Source organism: Magallana gigas, chromosome 1, assembly GCF_963853765.1.
Source record: "Magallana gigas chromosome 1, xbMagGiga1.1, whole genome shotgun sequence".
Lineage (NCBI taxonomy): Eukaryota > Metazoa > Mollusca > Bivalvia > Ostreida > Ostreidae > Magallana > Magallana gigas.
In genome coordinates, this window is record NC_088853.1 from 16522217 (window position 1) to 16540820 (window position 18604).

The 18604-nt window shown below is 31.2% G+C and overlaps 1 protein-coding gene across 1 annotated transcript; it reads left to right on the forward strand.

The window, feature by feature from the left end:
* Window positions 1-11674: 11674 nt before the first annotated feature.
* LOC105341293 (uncharacterized) lies at window positions 11675-18308 on the forward strand. The gene is made up of 6 exons (XM_034466033.2): window positions 11675-12122; window positions 12688-12964; window positions 14405-14511; window positions 14813-14880; window positions 15636-15799; window positions 16981-18308. Exons 1-6 carry the CDS (start codon window positions 12027-12029, stop codon window positions 17424-17426), a joined length of 1158 nt encoding a protein of 385 aa, XP_034321924.2. The 5' UTR covers window positions 11675-12026; the 3' UTR covers window positions 17427-18308.
* Window positions 18309-18604: the final 296 nt, after the last annotated feature.

Genomic DNA, 18604 nt, shown 5'->3' on the forward strand with positions numbered 1-18604 from the left:
ATCTACGACTTTATAGAAAATAACAAAAACAAAATAACGATAATAATTGTAAATTCCTACCGAGTATAGACCAAAAAAATGTTACTATAAAAAATTCCTATCAAAAATCCCTATCAACACCACCATCAAAATCATCAACAAAAATCACCCCCATCCTAGCGTACGGGAACGCTCGCCCACCTAGCCGGGGGAAAGGCTTAGGTTTAATACAAAAATCCCTTTTGATAATAACCTTACACCTAACTTTTAGTTTAAGGGCCGAAAATAACTCAACAGGAGCAAATGACGACGACAAAATGATCAAATTATTCTCCTAACGGGTGCAACCTGTTAAATATTTTCATAAACCATGTTAGAGAGTCGAGAAACTTACAGCAAATTAATGCTTAACAAGTCCCCAAGAAACTACGAATTTCGGGGCCTTATGTAGCAAACCACGACAATAGAAAAATATAACGTTAAATCTAGTGAATAGACTATAGGGGTATGACCTTTGACTGTATTTAGCACCACCCGAAAAAGGTTACTTCCGGTATATTAACCAATAGAAAAGTATAAACTAAAACTGGATATTTCCTATGATGATCGAACACGTGTGAAGGATTTTTTCGATCTATATGTCAAAACAAACCTATTTATAGTATAAGAGTCATTCTCAAAATCCAAAAAAACTTTTGGTCACGGGTCAATTAAAAATTATATCAAGGTAAAATAATATAATTTTGTACATTGATATATACCACACAATATTCTGCAGTTAGCAAAACACTTTAATTCTTTTTGCATGACATGTTTAAAGAAAAATTGCCTTTTTTAATGTCCAAATTAGCATGTTTTGCTAAGTCACACACTCTTTTTGATGCACTTTCATGTGGTTTATAAATATATCCAGTACATTTTGCTCTCTTTTTTTTAATGTTACTTTACACATTTCTTAAGAAGTACATTTCAAACAATAAAAGTTTTGTAAATGTACTTGTTTTAAGAAATATCAAGACTTAAATGTGTGTCACAAGAGTTTTCGTCTCTCCTGTTATGTTAGTGTAAAAACAGAAAATAGAAATATTTAGAATGACCCTTTTGGATTCAATACTTTTCATCAGCCTCAGTTTCATTTTCATGAAGCCAAGTTGTTGACGCCATTTTTTTTGAAGTTCATTGGTTTGAGGAAAATGTCCCAAATGTAAGTATGATTTACTCAGTAGAAAAAAAAACTAGTCCTTACTGTTACATTGAAAATTGACTTAAACATGAAGGTAAAATGTTTTAACTTTTCTTACAAAATAACCTAACAATTTTGTTTCAAACTACTGCATCATCAACATTGTACGGTAGACAGAAAGGGAAACAAACAACCATATATAGAGTAATTGTCTATCCTGTTATTGTCCATCCTGTTACATGTAAATTTGTTACAGGAAAGACAACTTTATATAAAAATGGGGATTTTAAGACATTTTCATTATTTATATAGCAATAACTTTTCATAAAATATTCAATGAAGTAGTATGTACAATAAATTAACCTTAAGTGAGGATTTTTGTTTTAATAGTTTATGTTATCACATAAGAAGTGATTTTGCAACAGGAAAGATATATCATTGTTACAGTACATAGTCCATAATAACAGAAGAACTATGAATATGTGTTCACTTGTCAGATCAAAATATTTTTCTTATCATTTTTTGTGAACAATCATTTCATATTCTGTATTTTATTACTTACAGATAAATTTTGTTAGTAAATGATGTCAAAATATATTTTTGTATATATAAAGACATGGACTGTTACAGGATAGACAATTAATACTTGTATTTTCCTTTATACATCATGCTGATTATTATATATAATCCATGATAAAAATATATTTTTTTGAATTTTATCTCAGTTGTTTAAAAATCAATTCAATATCTAGTGATTATGTATTAATATATTAATGCATTTTAATTCAGTGTAACAGGAAAGACAATAAATTGTTTCTCAAGCAACATAATTTTTCCACCTTTTAATTAAAATATTTGATCTGCAGTTAAGTAAACTATTTTTATTTTTAAAGAATTATAGCAATTTCGTTGAAAAATGAAAGTTCTCTTTTGGGATAGGTAAGAATGGGGATGTCCAATGCTGACAGACAGAGAAAATACAGACAGAAGAGAGATGCCTCATTCCAGAGCCAGAAAAGTTAGATGGGAGTACCCACTACAAAATAAATGACAACATCTGGAAAATAGTTACAGAAAAGTGAGACAGCCTACAGTCCATAGTCATACATAAAGCTTACAAGTGCTTTAAGTACTCTGTTAAATGTAATTTTTTTTATTTCACTCTACATTGTCCTTCCTGTTTCTCCATTTTCTTTAAAAGTTTATATTTTCTAAGGCAAATATTATTAATATAGAAAAAGTTTGTTTCTTTTGTATTTTACATAGTAATCAGAAATAAATCTGTTATTTAATTTAAATATCAACATCAATTTCCACTACTGACCAGATTGTGTTATTAGGAGTCTCTCCTGTTACAGTTGTAAACATTTTTCAATTTTTATTCTATATTTTTCATTATATTTTACTTCTTCACAAATGTCAATATATATTAAGAACACCTTAGTAAATTTTCAGGATTTTTTATATTCAGTGTTTAACCAAATGAAGATTTTGATCTGAATGTACACAAGAAGTCCCTCCTATTGCTTATTTTGTTCTTTCCTGTTACACTCTTTACTGTAAAGATTATAAAACTTTTATCATAGTATTTAATGGTATTGTTTAAGGTTCATCTATATTTTAACAGCATATTAATTGACTCCAAACTGTGAGATTGATGCTAAGTTTACTATCAATCAACTTTAAATCAGAATTACGATTTTGTAACAGGAGAGACTTGTTTCATACAACGTACTGTCTTTCCTTTTGCGAGGCTGTCTTTCCTGTTACAGCACCATAAATAAAAAATATGTTGCTTGTGTATATTTCTTTTAGGTTTGGGTCTACACATATGCTTAAAATAAACCTTTATTAAGGTTGAGAAGTACACAAAGAGATTGCTGAAGAACAAAAGTTACCTCGTGACAAAGGAGTGGCAACTGATAAAATTTCTTTTGTAAACAAAGCTCGAGTCTTGTTAATGTTAAAATATGTGATATATTGATATAAGTTTCAATGAAAAGGTGCCTTCTTTAGTTGTTAATATTATTTATGAACACATTGAACCAGTTTATCTTGTTTGCCACAAGTCATGGTAAATTCTTTACTTTACATTATTTGTAAACAAATATAAGATTCGAGCTTTGTTTACATTGCAATGAATTTTTATGTCGACACTTGACATCTTGGTATATCCCTCTGACTATTTTTAGAATCGGTAGGACAACAAAGTAGTGCCTTTAAGCAAATTAGTTTCTATACTTGCAGAGTGTTACATTTATTGGAACATTTTAAATCAAAATGCTTGACACATGTCAGAAAAGAGGATTTGCAATTTTAAAAGCAAGTGTCAAAATTGAATTATCATTTGAAGAAAAGAATTAAAATTGTTTGATGTACACCCTTTCCAAAACTGTGAAATTCCCTACTTTTACTTTCATTTTCAGAGTTTTTCAATACAGACGCATTTTGCCGGAAAACGATTCTGACTTCACGCCACGAAATTTTAACAGGAAAGAGAAAATTTGATGAGCTTTCATTCAAGAGGTCCCTCGTTGCTGAACGAAAATTAGGGCCGGAGCTATGAACCCTAACGTTAACATTACCGCCTATGGAAAATGCATTAGTGGACTATACCCATCTAACATTTATATTTTGGTCAATCATTCAAAATACACAAGTAAACCATTTTATACATGAAATAAAAAATAAAAATACGATTTCAAATTGTGTCCAAGTCCCTTTAAATTGCAAATATGAGACTCCCTGACATGTCAGTCTGAGGGATATGGGACTCAGGTGACCGTCAAACTCTGAGGGCAGAATATGTTTTTCCACCATTTGACAAAACTCTTTGTTAAATAAAGATGTATATGATTCATTGTAAACGGTGGCGATTAAAACAGTAAAAGGCACTCTCTTCCTAATCAAAGAAGCACGGTTGGTTAATAGATAAAGTCGGTGTCTTCGATAATACAGTTTCAATTTCATTTGAACACATTATCAAAGATAAAAGAGTCTTTGATTTAAATTATTCTTGGTACATCATTTTTAAAATTAGCACAAGTTTTTTTTTTAACAGAGTTCACAATGTTTACATCAAATTTCATTAAATGCAATAAATTCAATAAATAAAACATTTCCGCAGCTTCTCAACACTCTCTAGCCGTCTTTTATCATGCTTGATGGTCTGCACTCTTACTAACAATTGTCATCGGCATGACAATTAAGTATCAAAGTTTCTGTGAAACTGGTTCATGACAAACCCTCTTCACAGACCGTCAACAGGTAAAGTTTCTAATCATACCGTAAAACAGAGGCAATCACAAACATTTTGGCTATATTCAAGAGTGCACACGGTAATTAAAATGACCTATGTCATTCTAAAATGAAATTTGGTAAAACGCACTCTAAAAGGACGTAAAAAATGATCATTTTAAGCAAGTTCAAGTCGATAAAGATTTAATTTGACAAACGCAACGTATTTCTAAAGCATTGCTTACTCTCAAGTTTGTCTCTAAATTGTTTTATTACCTAATCAAAGATATTTTGTTGTTTTATTACAAATCAAATATTTGCGTCTATTTTGAACTGCCGGTCAATAGACTGCGATCTATTGGACCACCGGTCAATAGACTGCAATCTATTGGACCGGCAACGTATTTCAGAACGCAGGTATGTTAATGTTACATCCTCTCGATAGTTCTCAGGGAATGTATATTCCTTTACATAGACGTTGTTTTTAGTACAAGGTGAAACCAAATTCAAAATGGAGTATCAAATAATCAACTTATCAACAGTTTTAAAGCCTCATATAAGGTAAAAGACTATTTAAAATCTAATGGGTTGAAGACTCCCCCTCCTTTGTGTAAACTTATATTAAACTGAGATGTTGTAATGCATGCAACAGGTTTTGTGCATTTAAAAAATGAAAAAAAATCTTAATACTTTGCATAATGGCACGAAACCCATCTGCAATATGCAAATTGTAAACCCCAAAAACTTAAGAAGGAATTGGGTAATAAAACAATTATTTAATGCTTGAACAGTCAATAGACCAGAATTTTTCCCTTGGTGCAGGGAACAGCTCAGTATGTTCGGCCGTTGGCCTCGGGCAATAGATCATACTGAGCTGTTCCTTGCACCTCGGGAAAAATATTCTGGTCTATTGACTGCTCAAGCATTAAATAATTGTATAATAAACCACTGTAAAGGTGTCACACCGTTCTGAAAACTTGTTAAGGATCCAGACGTTGATTTGGGGAATCACGCATTTCACGTCGAAGCTGATTAATATCTTTTTGCGTACTATACTTAGATGGCAAAAAGATATTGCTCTAAGATTAATGTGCCGTTGGTCATTCATGTATTGACTTGGAATTCTTTTTAAAAATAGTCCCTTTTTCAGGGATACAAATCATTGATTACAGTGCGTGTTGGTAAAATATTACTAGCCAAAAATTAGGCGACAGAAATTCTTTCTTTCGATTAGACATTCTACATTAAATGCCTAAAGGTAATATATTTGGCAGCATTTTCAGGTTTCGGGAATGTTAATTGAAAGAGAGTCTCTACTACAGACAGATTAACCAAACGTGTCATGACACAGTTTTCATGTGCCCAAAAAGTTATATTCCACAGTAGATTCTATGATAATGAATTTCTCATCGTTCACGGATCCATAGATGGAAATGTTTTCTGATATTAGAAACCGGATTCATCCACATTTGAAATTTATTTTTGAAATTTCAAATATTTCATCTAATTTTCGGGATACAACTGAGTACAAAAAAAATATTTTTACAATGCGATAGATTCGATATGAAATCAAGCCAACGAATAATTTGTTGTATCTCCATAGATATAGTGCACAGAGTCCACTAGTGCTTTAAAGGTTTCATATGAATAAATAATGAATGCGTAAGGCACCTAAGAAAAACTAGCAATGAAAGAGTGCTGGATAAAATTTCAAAGAAATTGTAAAATCATCTGTTAAAGAGAGGCCACTCTATCAAGGACATAGAACCAATAATCGAAAAAACAAAGAACCTAAATAAAACAGAGGTCCGTGAGATAATCAAGAGCGAAGCAAAATGCAGACCTCCCCCCGCCAAATGGTTATTCTTACAAAGTACAATCTATGCGGCAATGGTTAAAAGAATATAATAAAATGAACTAAAATGAAAAAAATGTTCAAATATGTTACCATAAAGTTAGATAATTGTTTCTTGCTAAAATAAGAGCATCAAAGAATTACAGATATGATTATTTTATCAAACTTTACACAAAATTATTCTATGTTACTAAGATGAACCCCTAGATTTGACTTTTTATAGTACTGCCGAAAGACTCTTTTCTTAAAAATTCTGCAAAATACACTGTATATATACATGTATATTGATGAGCAGAACTCATAAAATGTTACAGAAAGATGTTTCAGAGTTTAACAAAGGTTAGTGGTTTGTTGTCTTTATTTTTGAACACTTTTTTCATTAAATCATGTTTACATTCCCAAGTGTCTTTGTGCGTGATAACACTGTGAATCAACTTTACAACGTCTGTTCAGTACATTAAACAATGATGCAAATGACGTACTCTTTGGGGCGCAAGTAGGGTGTGCATAATCATTCGAAATGAAAATAACGTAAAATGTTCATAAATCAATATTTAGATGAACAACTGGTAAAAACATGTAGAAATATAAATAAGGACTCATGTTTTAAATATTATGAGGTAGATAAAAACGGTCGGGCGTGATCAAATTTATCATTAAGCCTTTCAGGTCTTCTTGGATTTGGTGATCTCCCGACCGTATTTGATCACATAAATATACTGAAAGAATGATTTCTCATTTGTTTTTATACTGGCCAAAATTTCTAACGCTCCACTTTTATTTTCCTATTATTTACAAAATTTTAACACCAATTTTTAAGTCGTTAAGTCGTTGCCACTATCGAATGCTGTTTAAAATGCTAAACTGTTCATGTCTAACAATTGTAATCTAGTAAGTAATTACTCGACCAGAACCGTTTTTGTTGAAAAGCGTGGAATGCGTGTTCGATATGTTTCTCGGATACTTTTTTCAAAAGGACTCGATTCGATCGATTCCCTATCTTTGGCTGATAGTAAAAAACATTAAAAAAAATTAAGAAAAATGTGCTGCATGTCTGCCCAAGAACTTTCAAGGTCAGTTGGCGTGGTCAAAAGCAGAGCACGTTTCACAATTGCTTTGTCTCTTTTCACAATAGTTGCTGTATTTATTTTAAATCTTTAAAAATGAAGTCCTAAACAATAAAACAGCTTTTCCTAATTCATAATTTTCATCACAGATCGCTAGATTTTTTTTCACAGACACTACTTAATCATTCTAAAGCTTGACCGGAAGTTCAATGCAACCAGAAGTGTTGAAGACTCACCATGAATGCCAAAACGTCATTTAACGTTACCTCTTATTTAGAGTAACTCACCTTTCCGATAGACACCGTTCAGCACGTGCAATTGCACAGCACATTTTAAACCAAATCAGTGACCTTTATAGACGGGGCGATATAAATCTAAGAGTGAGAAAGTTCCTCAGCATCCGAATTTTGCAGACCTATACCCAACACATATGGAATAACCTAAAGGTTTTTTATTCAATCATGGGATCTCTGAGCTGCTATTATTAGTGCAAATGGGGAACGTATGAGGTATTACTGTACAGTTGTGATTTTGATAGCTTATGGTACCTGTACCTTCTTGATTTTTTCATAAAACCCTAGAATAAATTTTGATTGAGTTTTTCAATAAAATGCTTTGTTATTTTTTATTCTTTATATTTGATCATTGTCATGGTCAAAATAATTAGATTTACGAACAGTATAATACAAACCCTTTCCAGGGGCGTTATAAATTTTGACTAGTATATTAAATGCATCAGACAAAAATATGGAAAACAAATTCAAAACTGTATGATTTCAAATCAGAGGTATTTCATATGTGATTTTATTATTAACGGGTGAAGTTCAACCATTAATTCTATTACAGAAATGCACATGTATTATTAGTTATGAACGTTGTTCTTTGTGCATTTTTTTTATATTATAGGAGGTGCGCATGCTGACAAAACGTAAGGGTTCAAACACGCATGTGCTTCTACGATTAAAACTTATTTAAACAAAGAAATAAGAAAGGCTAAGTTAAAACCGATTAAATAATCTATCTTTACTATTTGCAGCTGCATAAAACAGAGACATGCAACAATATTAAAACAGTGAACTAAACTAGGTCCATTTTTTAGCTACATTTGTTTTTGGGTTTTTTTCTCGCAAATGAATGGCTTTAGATCCGTGCATGGACTGATATTCCAAGACCCCATATAGAAAATGTCCAAACAGTCAAAGTCTTCGTGTAGGATTACGTCATTTGGATTAACATCCCAGTTTGAGTAAGTGATTGGTCCCTCGGAATCTGAGCTTCTGCACACAAACTCACCCTCACTGCTGATATCGTTTACACTTGTCCACAATCCACAGTCTACTGGGTTTTCACAATCTGAAATTTGCGAAAAATTTAAAAAGCAAGTTATAATTTTTATAAGTGAATAAAAAAAATTAAAAAAATATTCCATCATATAATCAGACATCTCCTAATATTATAAAAAATATTTCCAAGTTTTTAAAGGGTGATATTTTACATATCACCTTTGAAACCTTTAGTTTATTGGTTTGTTTTCATATTTAAAACCCTTTGCACTTGGAAACTTTGCAAAGTTAACTTATTTTTTTAAAGTTATGCTTGTATTTGTGGATTTCTTATCACATCTGATCAGGAATTTTTAGGCCGGGTGGCCATGTTTGATTTCGGTGTCAAATGGTGCATTTTTTTTCGCATTATCACCGGTGTGAGATCGATTTGTCCAGTGTGTGACAGCAGGTCTCACACCGTATATTACTACGCCGCTTTAGAACTTAAACAAACTTGTCTGCTGTAGGGAGACGCAACATGATTGATTAATATTATCCACTAAGCAATTGTTTTGCTAAATTAATTAAAATTTACCATATTTTTATCGAACAAACTGTTGTATGCTCTCATTATGACTTGCACTATTTGAAGCACGCGGAGGGATAAACTGAGGGTAATCTTTTGAACGTCATAAGAAAAGTTTTCAGATATCGTTTTTAATTTAAAAAAATAATGCGAGAAAAATAATCATTCATTATATACTCGTGTGGGATGGTGAAATTCCACATCGGGGGCAAGGTTCACGGTCTAGGACGAGGCTCCTCCGACAGAACCTCTTCCTAGACCGTGAATCTTGTTCCCTCATTGATAGAGATAACAATGGTTATTGTCCTTTACAAAAATTTAGATTATTGATAATCAAAATTTGTACATGACAACTGACGACAAATTTTGATTATCAATAATCTAAATTTTTGTAAAGGACATTATGTTAAAGTATCATAAATATTACAGTAAAGCTCGACCAAGACTATTATAATTAACACAGCAACATAAAAATGTAAACCAAGAACAAGAATAAATCGATAGAATATTTAGACTCAGAAGTAAAACGATCAAGACTGATCTTTCCATTACTTGTATTTGGTTTAAGTGCTCGTTTCCAAATGAGATACCAATCTAGTGTGTGCGTAGGTATATTTAACTTTTATTCTCTTCTTTTAAGCTTTAGTTTTAGTCATTGTTTTCGAATTACAGCTTTTTATATATCTCATGATAGAGATACATAAGTTATGAAATAATGCAATAACTCCTTTATCAATCTAAAAAAAATACCTCTATGGCAATTGCTTTTATGAACACAAGTTTTGTAATGTTCGTTTAAATATATTTCTCTGCATCAAACTTATTTACTTATCTATTTTTATGTTATATTAGTCATCAACTTGATTAACAATTATCAGATAAAAATGCAATAACATACGTATATATAGTTTCTCGAAAGAAAACTTTGACTCAAATTTTCATAAAATCTATTCAATAATTCCCATGTAATATTACTACAGTATTCATCAAAAACATAAGTGTGATTGCTTAATTAAAAATGTCTTTGACCCATTTATATGTCAATACAAATTGAAATTGACTTGTACGTTCATTGAATACGCCATCAGTTCCTTGAACATACCGTCAAATATATCACATCACATATATGCAGGTTTACACAAGACGACTGACGAGAAAAGTACAAAATTAGAGAATACGCCTTAAATTTAATTGTTATATATTATCTTTTGTTGTTTACATATCAAACTTCAGGTCCCCGACAAAACAAAACACTTATTAGGGTTTGTTACTGACTGTTTACATAAATATCTGGTGTCGGTAAAGGCTCGGCTGAGGACTTTATCGACCCCGCAAATTTATGTTAACAGTCAGTAACAAACCTAATTAGTAATATTGTATGGTAAAGACGCGGAGAGCATTGGTGTATGGAATAACTCCTTGACAAATGTCAAATGAATTTCATTTTTTTAAATATTGCATAAAACAATTTTTAAAAGACAACGAAAGCATTTTTAGTAACAACCCTTTATATGGTCTGAATATTAATGCTTGCTTACAATAAGCTTTTAGTCGTGTTAAACTTCTTAGAAATAACTAATTTGTATTCTCCTTATGTGTTGAAAGTTCTCAATATGATGAAATATCCGTGTTATGCTCATTATTTTTTATCAAATGCAATTGGTTCTATAAACAGACTTTTTAAGTTATGTTCTAATTTACTCGAAAAATGTGCTCTTTTTATCATTTGACATAACTCTATGTTTATTCAAGCCTGATATAAAACATTGTGACAGGTCGCGTTCAGAGATAAACGTTTACATGTTAATTAAACATGTATAAGTACATACAGTTGGATTAAAGAGAAAAAGTCGGTTTATACATTTTTAACCTATCATCTTTGAACACATACCTGAAGATAAAAGGGGCTTTCATTTAAATGTAGTCTGTGAACATGTACATCTTATTATTAACTTAATTTTTCAAATTCAGTTTTCTACTTATTCATATCACTGTTAGATTAAATACAATAATTTTAATCAATTGGGCAGCATTAAACACATTATCCTAAGTGTCTCAACATTTATAATCTTCTTTTATGTTGCTTGATAGTCTGCACTTTAAGAATTGTTCTCGTCATGTCTTTCTACATGTGGTAATCAAATAGCATTGCTTTTATTCAAACAAAAAATAATAAAGTTACTTTGAAACTGGTTTATGACGAATTGTCTCCTTAGCCATTTAACATATGAAGTTTCTAATCATAATATATAAGTGACACTTTCACCGACATTTTATGTTTGTATTCAAGAATGCACATAATAATCAAAGTGACCTTTGTCATTCTAAAATGAAATCTAGTGGAACGCACTCCCAAAGGACGAGAAAGATGATCATTTTATGCTAATTCTCAAACCAGTTCAGGATGATAAAATTTAAATTTGACAAACATAACGTCTTTGTCAAGCATTGTTTACTCTATTCCTTTTAAATTAATGTATCTAAATTTATTTAATGGGCCATTTTAAAGGTGTCACACCTCTCTTTACATTTTACATGGAACTGGACGTTAATTTGTGAAATCGCACATTTCATGTCGAGGCTAAAAAATATCTTTCTACGTAGACCAAGAAAGGTATTTGAAAGTTAATGCGACGTTGGTCATTCATACATTGACTAGGATTTTTTTTTAAACACAGTCGTGTATATTTGGAGTTCCTTCAAATTTGGACGGTAACATATCATTGATTTAGTGTGCGTGCTGTTGAATTATTACCAGCCGAAAGTTAGGCGGCAAAATTTGTTTATGCCTGTTAGACATTTTACATTAAATACCTAAAGGTAAATTATTTGGCAGAATTTCCAGGTCTCGAGAATGTTTATTCAAAGAGAGTCTCTACTACAGACAGAATTAGCAAAGGAGGATAAGTGTAACAGTAACAAGAGAAAAAGTTTGTCAAATACAGATGCGGTAAGTAAGATATTAAAAAATTAGTATCTAATGTTATGAACCTGATTTGATATAAAAATTTTCAATTTTTGCTGAGAATTCACTTTGAGGTTTTAGATTCGAAAAAAATATCTAAAGCAGTTTTCTATATTCTAACAAATAATGCTCTTTCGTTTATTTATATGAAATATCAGTTGGTTCAGAGCTATTTTATACGCATAAATTCTTCTTCTTTTATATATACACAGAGCATACAAATTAAAAACGTATAGTGCACATGAAATTTGACGTAATTTGTTAATATATATATATATATATATATATATATATATATATATATATATATATATATATATATATATATATATATATATATATATATATTTATGATGAATTGTTTACATGAAAGTATTCCGAGTTGCTAAAGTGTATTCTTTTTAATAAGATTAAAATTTTCTTTTTTAAACAAACTTTACAATTTTATTTCTTTTAGCAAACGCACGAGTGTATTCTTGTTTGAAAGGTAAACAGGCAAATGTTTATGTTTATTGTCTGTTAATGTAAAATTCCCTTCCTCTTTTTACAGTTAACTATTCCTACTTGGATAGTTTTGGCTACTAACATACGGAAACCTACTAGTACAATATCTGAAAATACGGCGAGAGCTTCATTCGTCGGAAACTACAACACAACTCTTGATGACATAGAAATTTACTCGGACATGTCAGCGTCAGACATGATCGGTCAGCACGAGGAAAAATCAAAACGAGGCAGGATACCTGTTCTATTTATAGTTTTGCTGTTAGTGGTGGTCTTTGTCGCTGTGGCTGTTGGAATTACACTTAGTTTTGTCGCTCGTAGTGGTAAGATTATGCAGATACATGTAAACAGTCAAACCTCATTACATTGAATGTGTAAAATATTAAAGACTGGGTTGCTTAAAACTGTGGTTTACAATGGCCACTGCTTAATAACCAGTTGCCAAAATTGTAAATTATACATTTTACATCCAAATATTTTGAAATTTTTGTCAGATATTCAAAAACAAATTTATCTACTTAAAGGTATGATCAAATCCTAATTTATTTATTTCAAAACTAAAATTTGAAGTCAAAATATTAATTTTTAAACAAAAATTTTGTTTAGGGGGGGGGGATAAATTTTTTTTTATAGAAATCAGTCTCTATGAGTGAGGAAAGTATTATTTAGCGGCCGATTTGTGCAATAAAACTAAATAAACACATGTTTACGTTACAGATTAAAATAAAATTTCATTTTAATTCATATCTGTTGATTATTTTTCGAAAATTTACAAAGCAAAATTCTTTTTTTGGAATGTATTCCGGTCTGTAGACATATGCCTCCCCCCCCCCCCCCCCCGGGAAACAACAAACCCTTTGGTATGAATATGCTAAATTACAATATATAAAACCCCTCAAAAGGAATTTTTGTTTAACGAGGGGGGGGGATGGGGTATGTTTTAAAAAACATTTCTATTTTCCGTTATTTTCTATTATGAAATGAGCTACTTTAACCCAAAATACAGTTATCTCTCTTTATTTGACCAAATCATTTATATTTAATGAAAATATACATAGATGTTTACATTATTGTAAAAAATAACTTTAATTAGACAATTTTCAAAAAATGACTTTTAGTTAGGCGGCTAGACAATGCTATCGTTCGCAATCCTTTGGTCGGTGGCTATCTATTTGACCAGTCAAAATTCAATCACTGAATAAGAGAATCGCACCCTTTTAATAGATTGAACTTTTTAAGAAGAATTATCTAGTAGGTAATTGCAAAGAAAGTTTATTTTACACAAAGCTCAAGGTTCTTCATACTGATTCAAATCTATTTAAGATACAGTAATAGAATAGTTTAGTAAAGTGCGCTTAGATCAACTACATTAAATCATATATATTGCATTGTTTTCTTTAGCAAGCTACAACAAGGTCATTTTTCAATTCTCTTAAATTTAAAGCAAGAACATTCCATTGGCAAATAATTATTTTTATATTTTTGAAATAATTTAATAATTTCAAAGCTATATTTTCATTAGTGTCATCAGGTGACCCTTTTTAGATGCCATCTACATTTACAGTTTCATAATCTTACTTCTCTTTCATCGGAGCGTTCCAACATGGGAGATACTTTAAAGCAAAAAATCTAATTTTTCACTAAGGCATACATAATTAATCTTTTAAGTTTTAACTGTATGATGAATTATAGGTACATATATTATGTTTTATACATGTAGATATATGTAAGAGCTAACATTAATCTTATGTCCCCTTTTACAGATATAACGAGATTACACGTCACCTTTAGTGTAACAAAAGACAACACAACACAGCAACATGAAACTGACACAGGACAAACAAAAGGAGCAGATGGTTATTGTGAGAAGGTGATACTAATGTAAAAGAACAGATTGAAGTGATTTTAAGGAGAGCTCTATGACAAATAATGTTTAATTTTTCAACAATACAATGTTTTAATGCTTAAAAAATCGTTGTTTGATTCTGGATCTATTGATTATTTGTTGATCACTCTACACACATTTGAAGTTAAATTTGTTTTATCGTAACAGCAAAGTATAAAGGCTAAAATAAGCATCACTTCTCATGAATTCAAAGTTGAATTATGCTTAAAAAGGGATAATTGAAAAATATGAAAACCTGTCGCACTTTTTTTGGCTCATTTTACAGATAAAACATGCAATTTATTTGTCGGATTGGAAGAGATATTTTATCAGTTGCCACTCCTTTGTCACGAGGTAACTTTTCTTCTTCAGCAATCTTTTTGTGTACTTCTCAACCTTAAATCGTTATTGATTGATTAATTGATTGATGTTTTTGTTGTTTTGTATTCTGATTTTACCGGATGATGAAGATTTGTTTATGCACATGTAAATTTTGACGTGAGCATGTGTCTCTTTGGAAAAAAAAATAAATGATTGTACAGTTTCCTTTACATCTAGTAATATTCGTATACACTCTGATATTATTTAAATTGTAAAACATGCAATATTCTTTATATGTAATACATGCAAAAGAATATTCTTTATATATTCCTTTATCTTTTATTATGCCCTCTTCGAAGAAGGGAGGGCTTGTTGCTTTGTTTTTGTTGTCTGTCTGTCTGTCGGTCGGTCGTCGGTCTAGTTTCCGTTTATTTTCTTCGCAGAGGATGACCATACTGATTTTTTTTATTTGCTTTCCGTTCATTATCTATTCAAAGGTTGAACAAATTAATTACTGATATTCAAAGAAAAACGTGTTTTTGCAAATGATGTAATGTAGAAGATTTGTGCAACTTATAATTCTAAAACTTTTTAGCTTTAGACTTGTCATACTTGTTAGGTTCTTAGAATCTCAGGTAGTACCTGTAAATGACCTGCATTGATTATAAGTTCAAAAAGCCAATTTCATTTCCATGTATACTGCACGCACTGAAGGATTGTTAACCCTATAATGTATGTCCAAAAGCGGGAGGTATAAGTGTTTCACAAACATCTCTTGTTACTTAAAGGAAAACACCGGACGACGTCTACTTCTCTCTCACACTTGACCTAAATGACCACAATAGTAAGAGTGACGTCGACGAAATCAAAACAATCGTCATTAACGTCATCAAAGGACGAAGTGACGCCATCATTCAATCAGTAAATGGACAACATGTCAAACCTGACAAAGGTATGTTAGCAGTTGTATTCCTTTGACTACATAATATCGTGCCTTTAAAAAGATTTTCACTGATTCGGAATTTATTTTTAACAGTTAAATGATAATGATTTTTAAATATGAAAAATAGGAATTGCTGATATCTGAACAGTCTTGTGAACAGATTTGACGTAAAAACTTTGATACATATTATCAAAGTTGTTAAAAGAACTATCAGTAATACTTGTTATATAGAGTACTCTGTGGTGCAGTTTTAAAATGCATGCAACTAAATTTGCAAGTTAATTTAAATTCAAATTTTAGCATTTTTTTTTTAAATTTTACTTAAGTAATGAATTTAATATTAATTTGTTTTATACGATATAAAATGGCTTGGGGCAGTTTACGCTTTATAAACCGCGAAGCTGTTTATTAAAAAAGCGTAAACTGTTTCAAACCATTTTATATCGTATAAAACTTATAAATATTGAATTCATTGCTTATAATTTAATTCTTTAACTCTTCGTGGTAGAAAAAACGGTCATTTGACCTTTAAAATGACGTTAAATTGTACAAAATTCAATCGTAACGTCAGGCGTATTGATACGTTTTTGACGCTAGTCTTACTATGACGTAGGCAACATTCTTTATACGATATAAAATAATCTTTAGCCAATCTGAAAGCGCGTTACAACCAGTATTGAATTATTGTGGAATTAATTAAATTTGTAAGGGCCAATTTTTGTGAATTGTGGGCTTTTTGTTTATTGGCGGGGTTTAAATTTCGTAAATACGTCGGGTTTCAGTAAGAAAACTCTTTCAAATTTTGTTTTTGTCGAGGATGTACATTGGTGGGGGGCTACAAACGATTACGATAAAAATTAAGCCACCACAACTTCTCATGATTCCCCAGTATTCTAAATGAGCCTTGAATTTTAAATTTTCATATTCGAATATATGAACAAAGTGGGTGTTTTGCAGGAAATAAATACGCCCTGAAATTGGTGCATTTTAAAAGCGGTAATAGTTAAGTTTGGTGACAATAATATACGCATACAGCACCAGTTTCATTATGCATTAAAATACCTTTAGAACAATATCTGTACTGTTCCAACCTTAATAATTTATATATAATAATAATTAATTAACAATAACTTCTAATTAACGTACAAAATGTTCTCAACCTTATAACTTCTCTATATAATTTTATGTAGGAATTATAAGGACCAAGAGCACGCTGAATGAAACAAAAGGGACGAAAATCGGTCAAAATGGCACTGTTGCTGATTCAGAACAATCGAGAAAGAAACCAAATATAGTCTCCGGCCCTAGAAATGATTTGCCGTCAGGGAGTGTGACAAACAATAATGATGGAAGGAGAATAACAGATATAAAAGCTTCATCATCATCATCATCATCAACATCATCAACAACAACAACAATTACAACCACAAAATCAACGGAAAGTGTTAATGAACAGCAAAAGACAACTTTACAAGCCAAAGTCAGGTCAACAGCTAAATCAAAAACAACAAAAAAAGAAGCTAATGTGATGAAAACAGCGACGACGACCACCAAGCCTGACTCCATTAATTCCGACAGGAATTCGTGGGATAAACTATTGTCAAAAATTATGGATCAAGGATTGTTCTCCAAATAGTGATTTTTTCATTGATAATTATTGTTTATAGGATAATTTTCGCTCCGTATTATTTTCGCCCTTCTACGCTTGCAAACGGTTTCGTCCCGTCTTGAATTCGTCAAAATGCAATTGTATGAAACGAGATATTATTTGAAGAACGGAATCCGCTTAGCTAGCCTAAAATTCGCCAGCTGATAACGGGGGGCGAAAGGAGCGAAAAAAAGAGCGAATATTTCCCGGTATAAAGTATTGTGTTTTGTGTGAATGTTCTTGTGCTCCATTAAAGTCAACACTGGAGTTCAAGCGTTGGCAAGTTCAAAGAAACAAAAAAGATGGTGTAAAAACAAGAATTCATAATATGTCATGTTTGTTTTTATTTTTCATACAACAAGCATACCATTCACATACACACTATATCCTAGCAAACTTGTTCATAGTTGCTTGTAATATTCATATGGCGTTCATTGCATAAGTATAAGGCAACCAACCGACTGATATATTTAATTTCTTTATTAAATTTAAAATTTTATATTTGTTGATAAGTAATATTAAACATCTTTTCCGAACTTCTGTGTTTTCATGTAATATATGAAAAAAATATGTTAAGTAATAATTACCATTATAATTATGTGCTTCATTGTAGCTTTACTATTTATACAATACGATACTCTGATAATTTTGTCCTTCAAATCGACAAAAAATATTGTTATACTTTCATGTTAAATACTGAAATCTGATTGGTTAAAACGCAGTTCATAATCCGTTCTATTACCCCGAGCGTTAGCAACACTTAGCAACGGGTAACATTAAAAATTGTTACATGCGCGAAAATTATGCGCGTACGGTTCGCTGTAGAATTCACGTTTTTTCTGTATAACAGCAGTAAAATTTTCTTAAAAATTAAGACATTCAGTATAACAAAATAAATAGTGCCTGTTTGGGAGGATAACAGTTGAAAGCGACACCCTTCGAAAACCATTGTCAACCTCCGCTTCGCGTCGGTTGACAATGGTTTTCTCGGGGTGTCAATTTCAGCTGTTACCCTCCCAAACAGGCACTATTTATATATTGTGTCATTGTTGTGTTGTGTATAGTTATCAATATGATTAATATTTTGGTAGTTTTATTACTCTTCCGTGTTACTGGTTTTAGAGATTGTTTTCCATCTTAGTGCTAAACATTTCCAAGTAAGAACA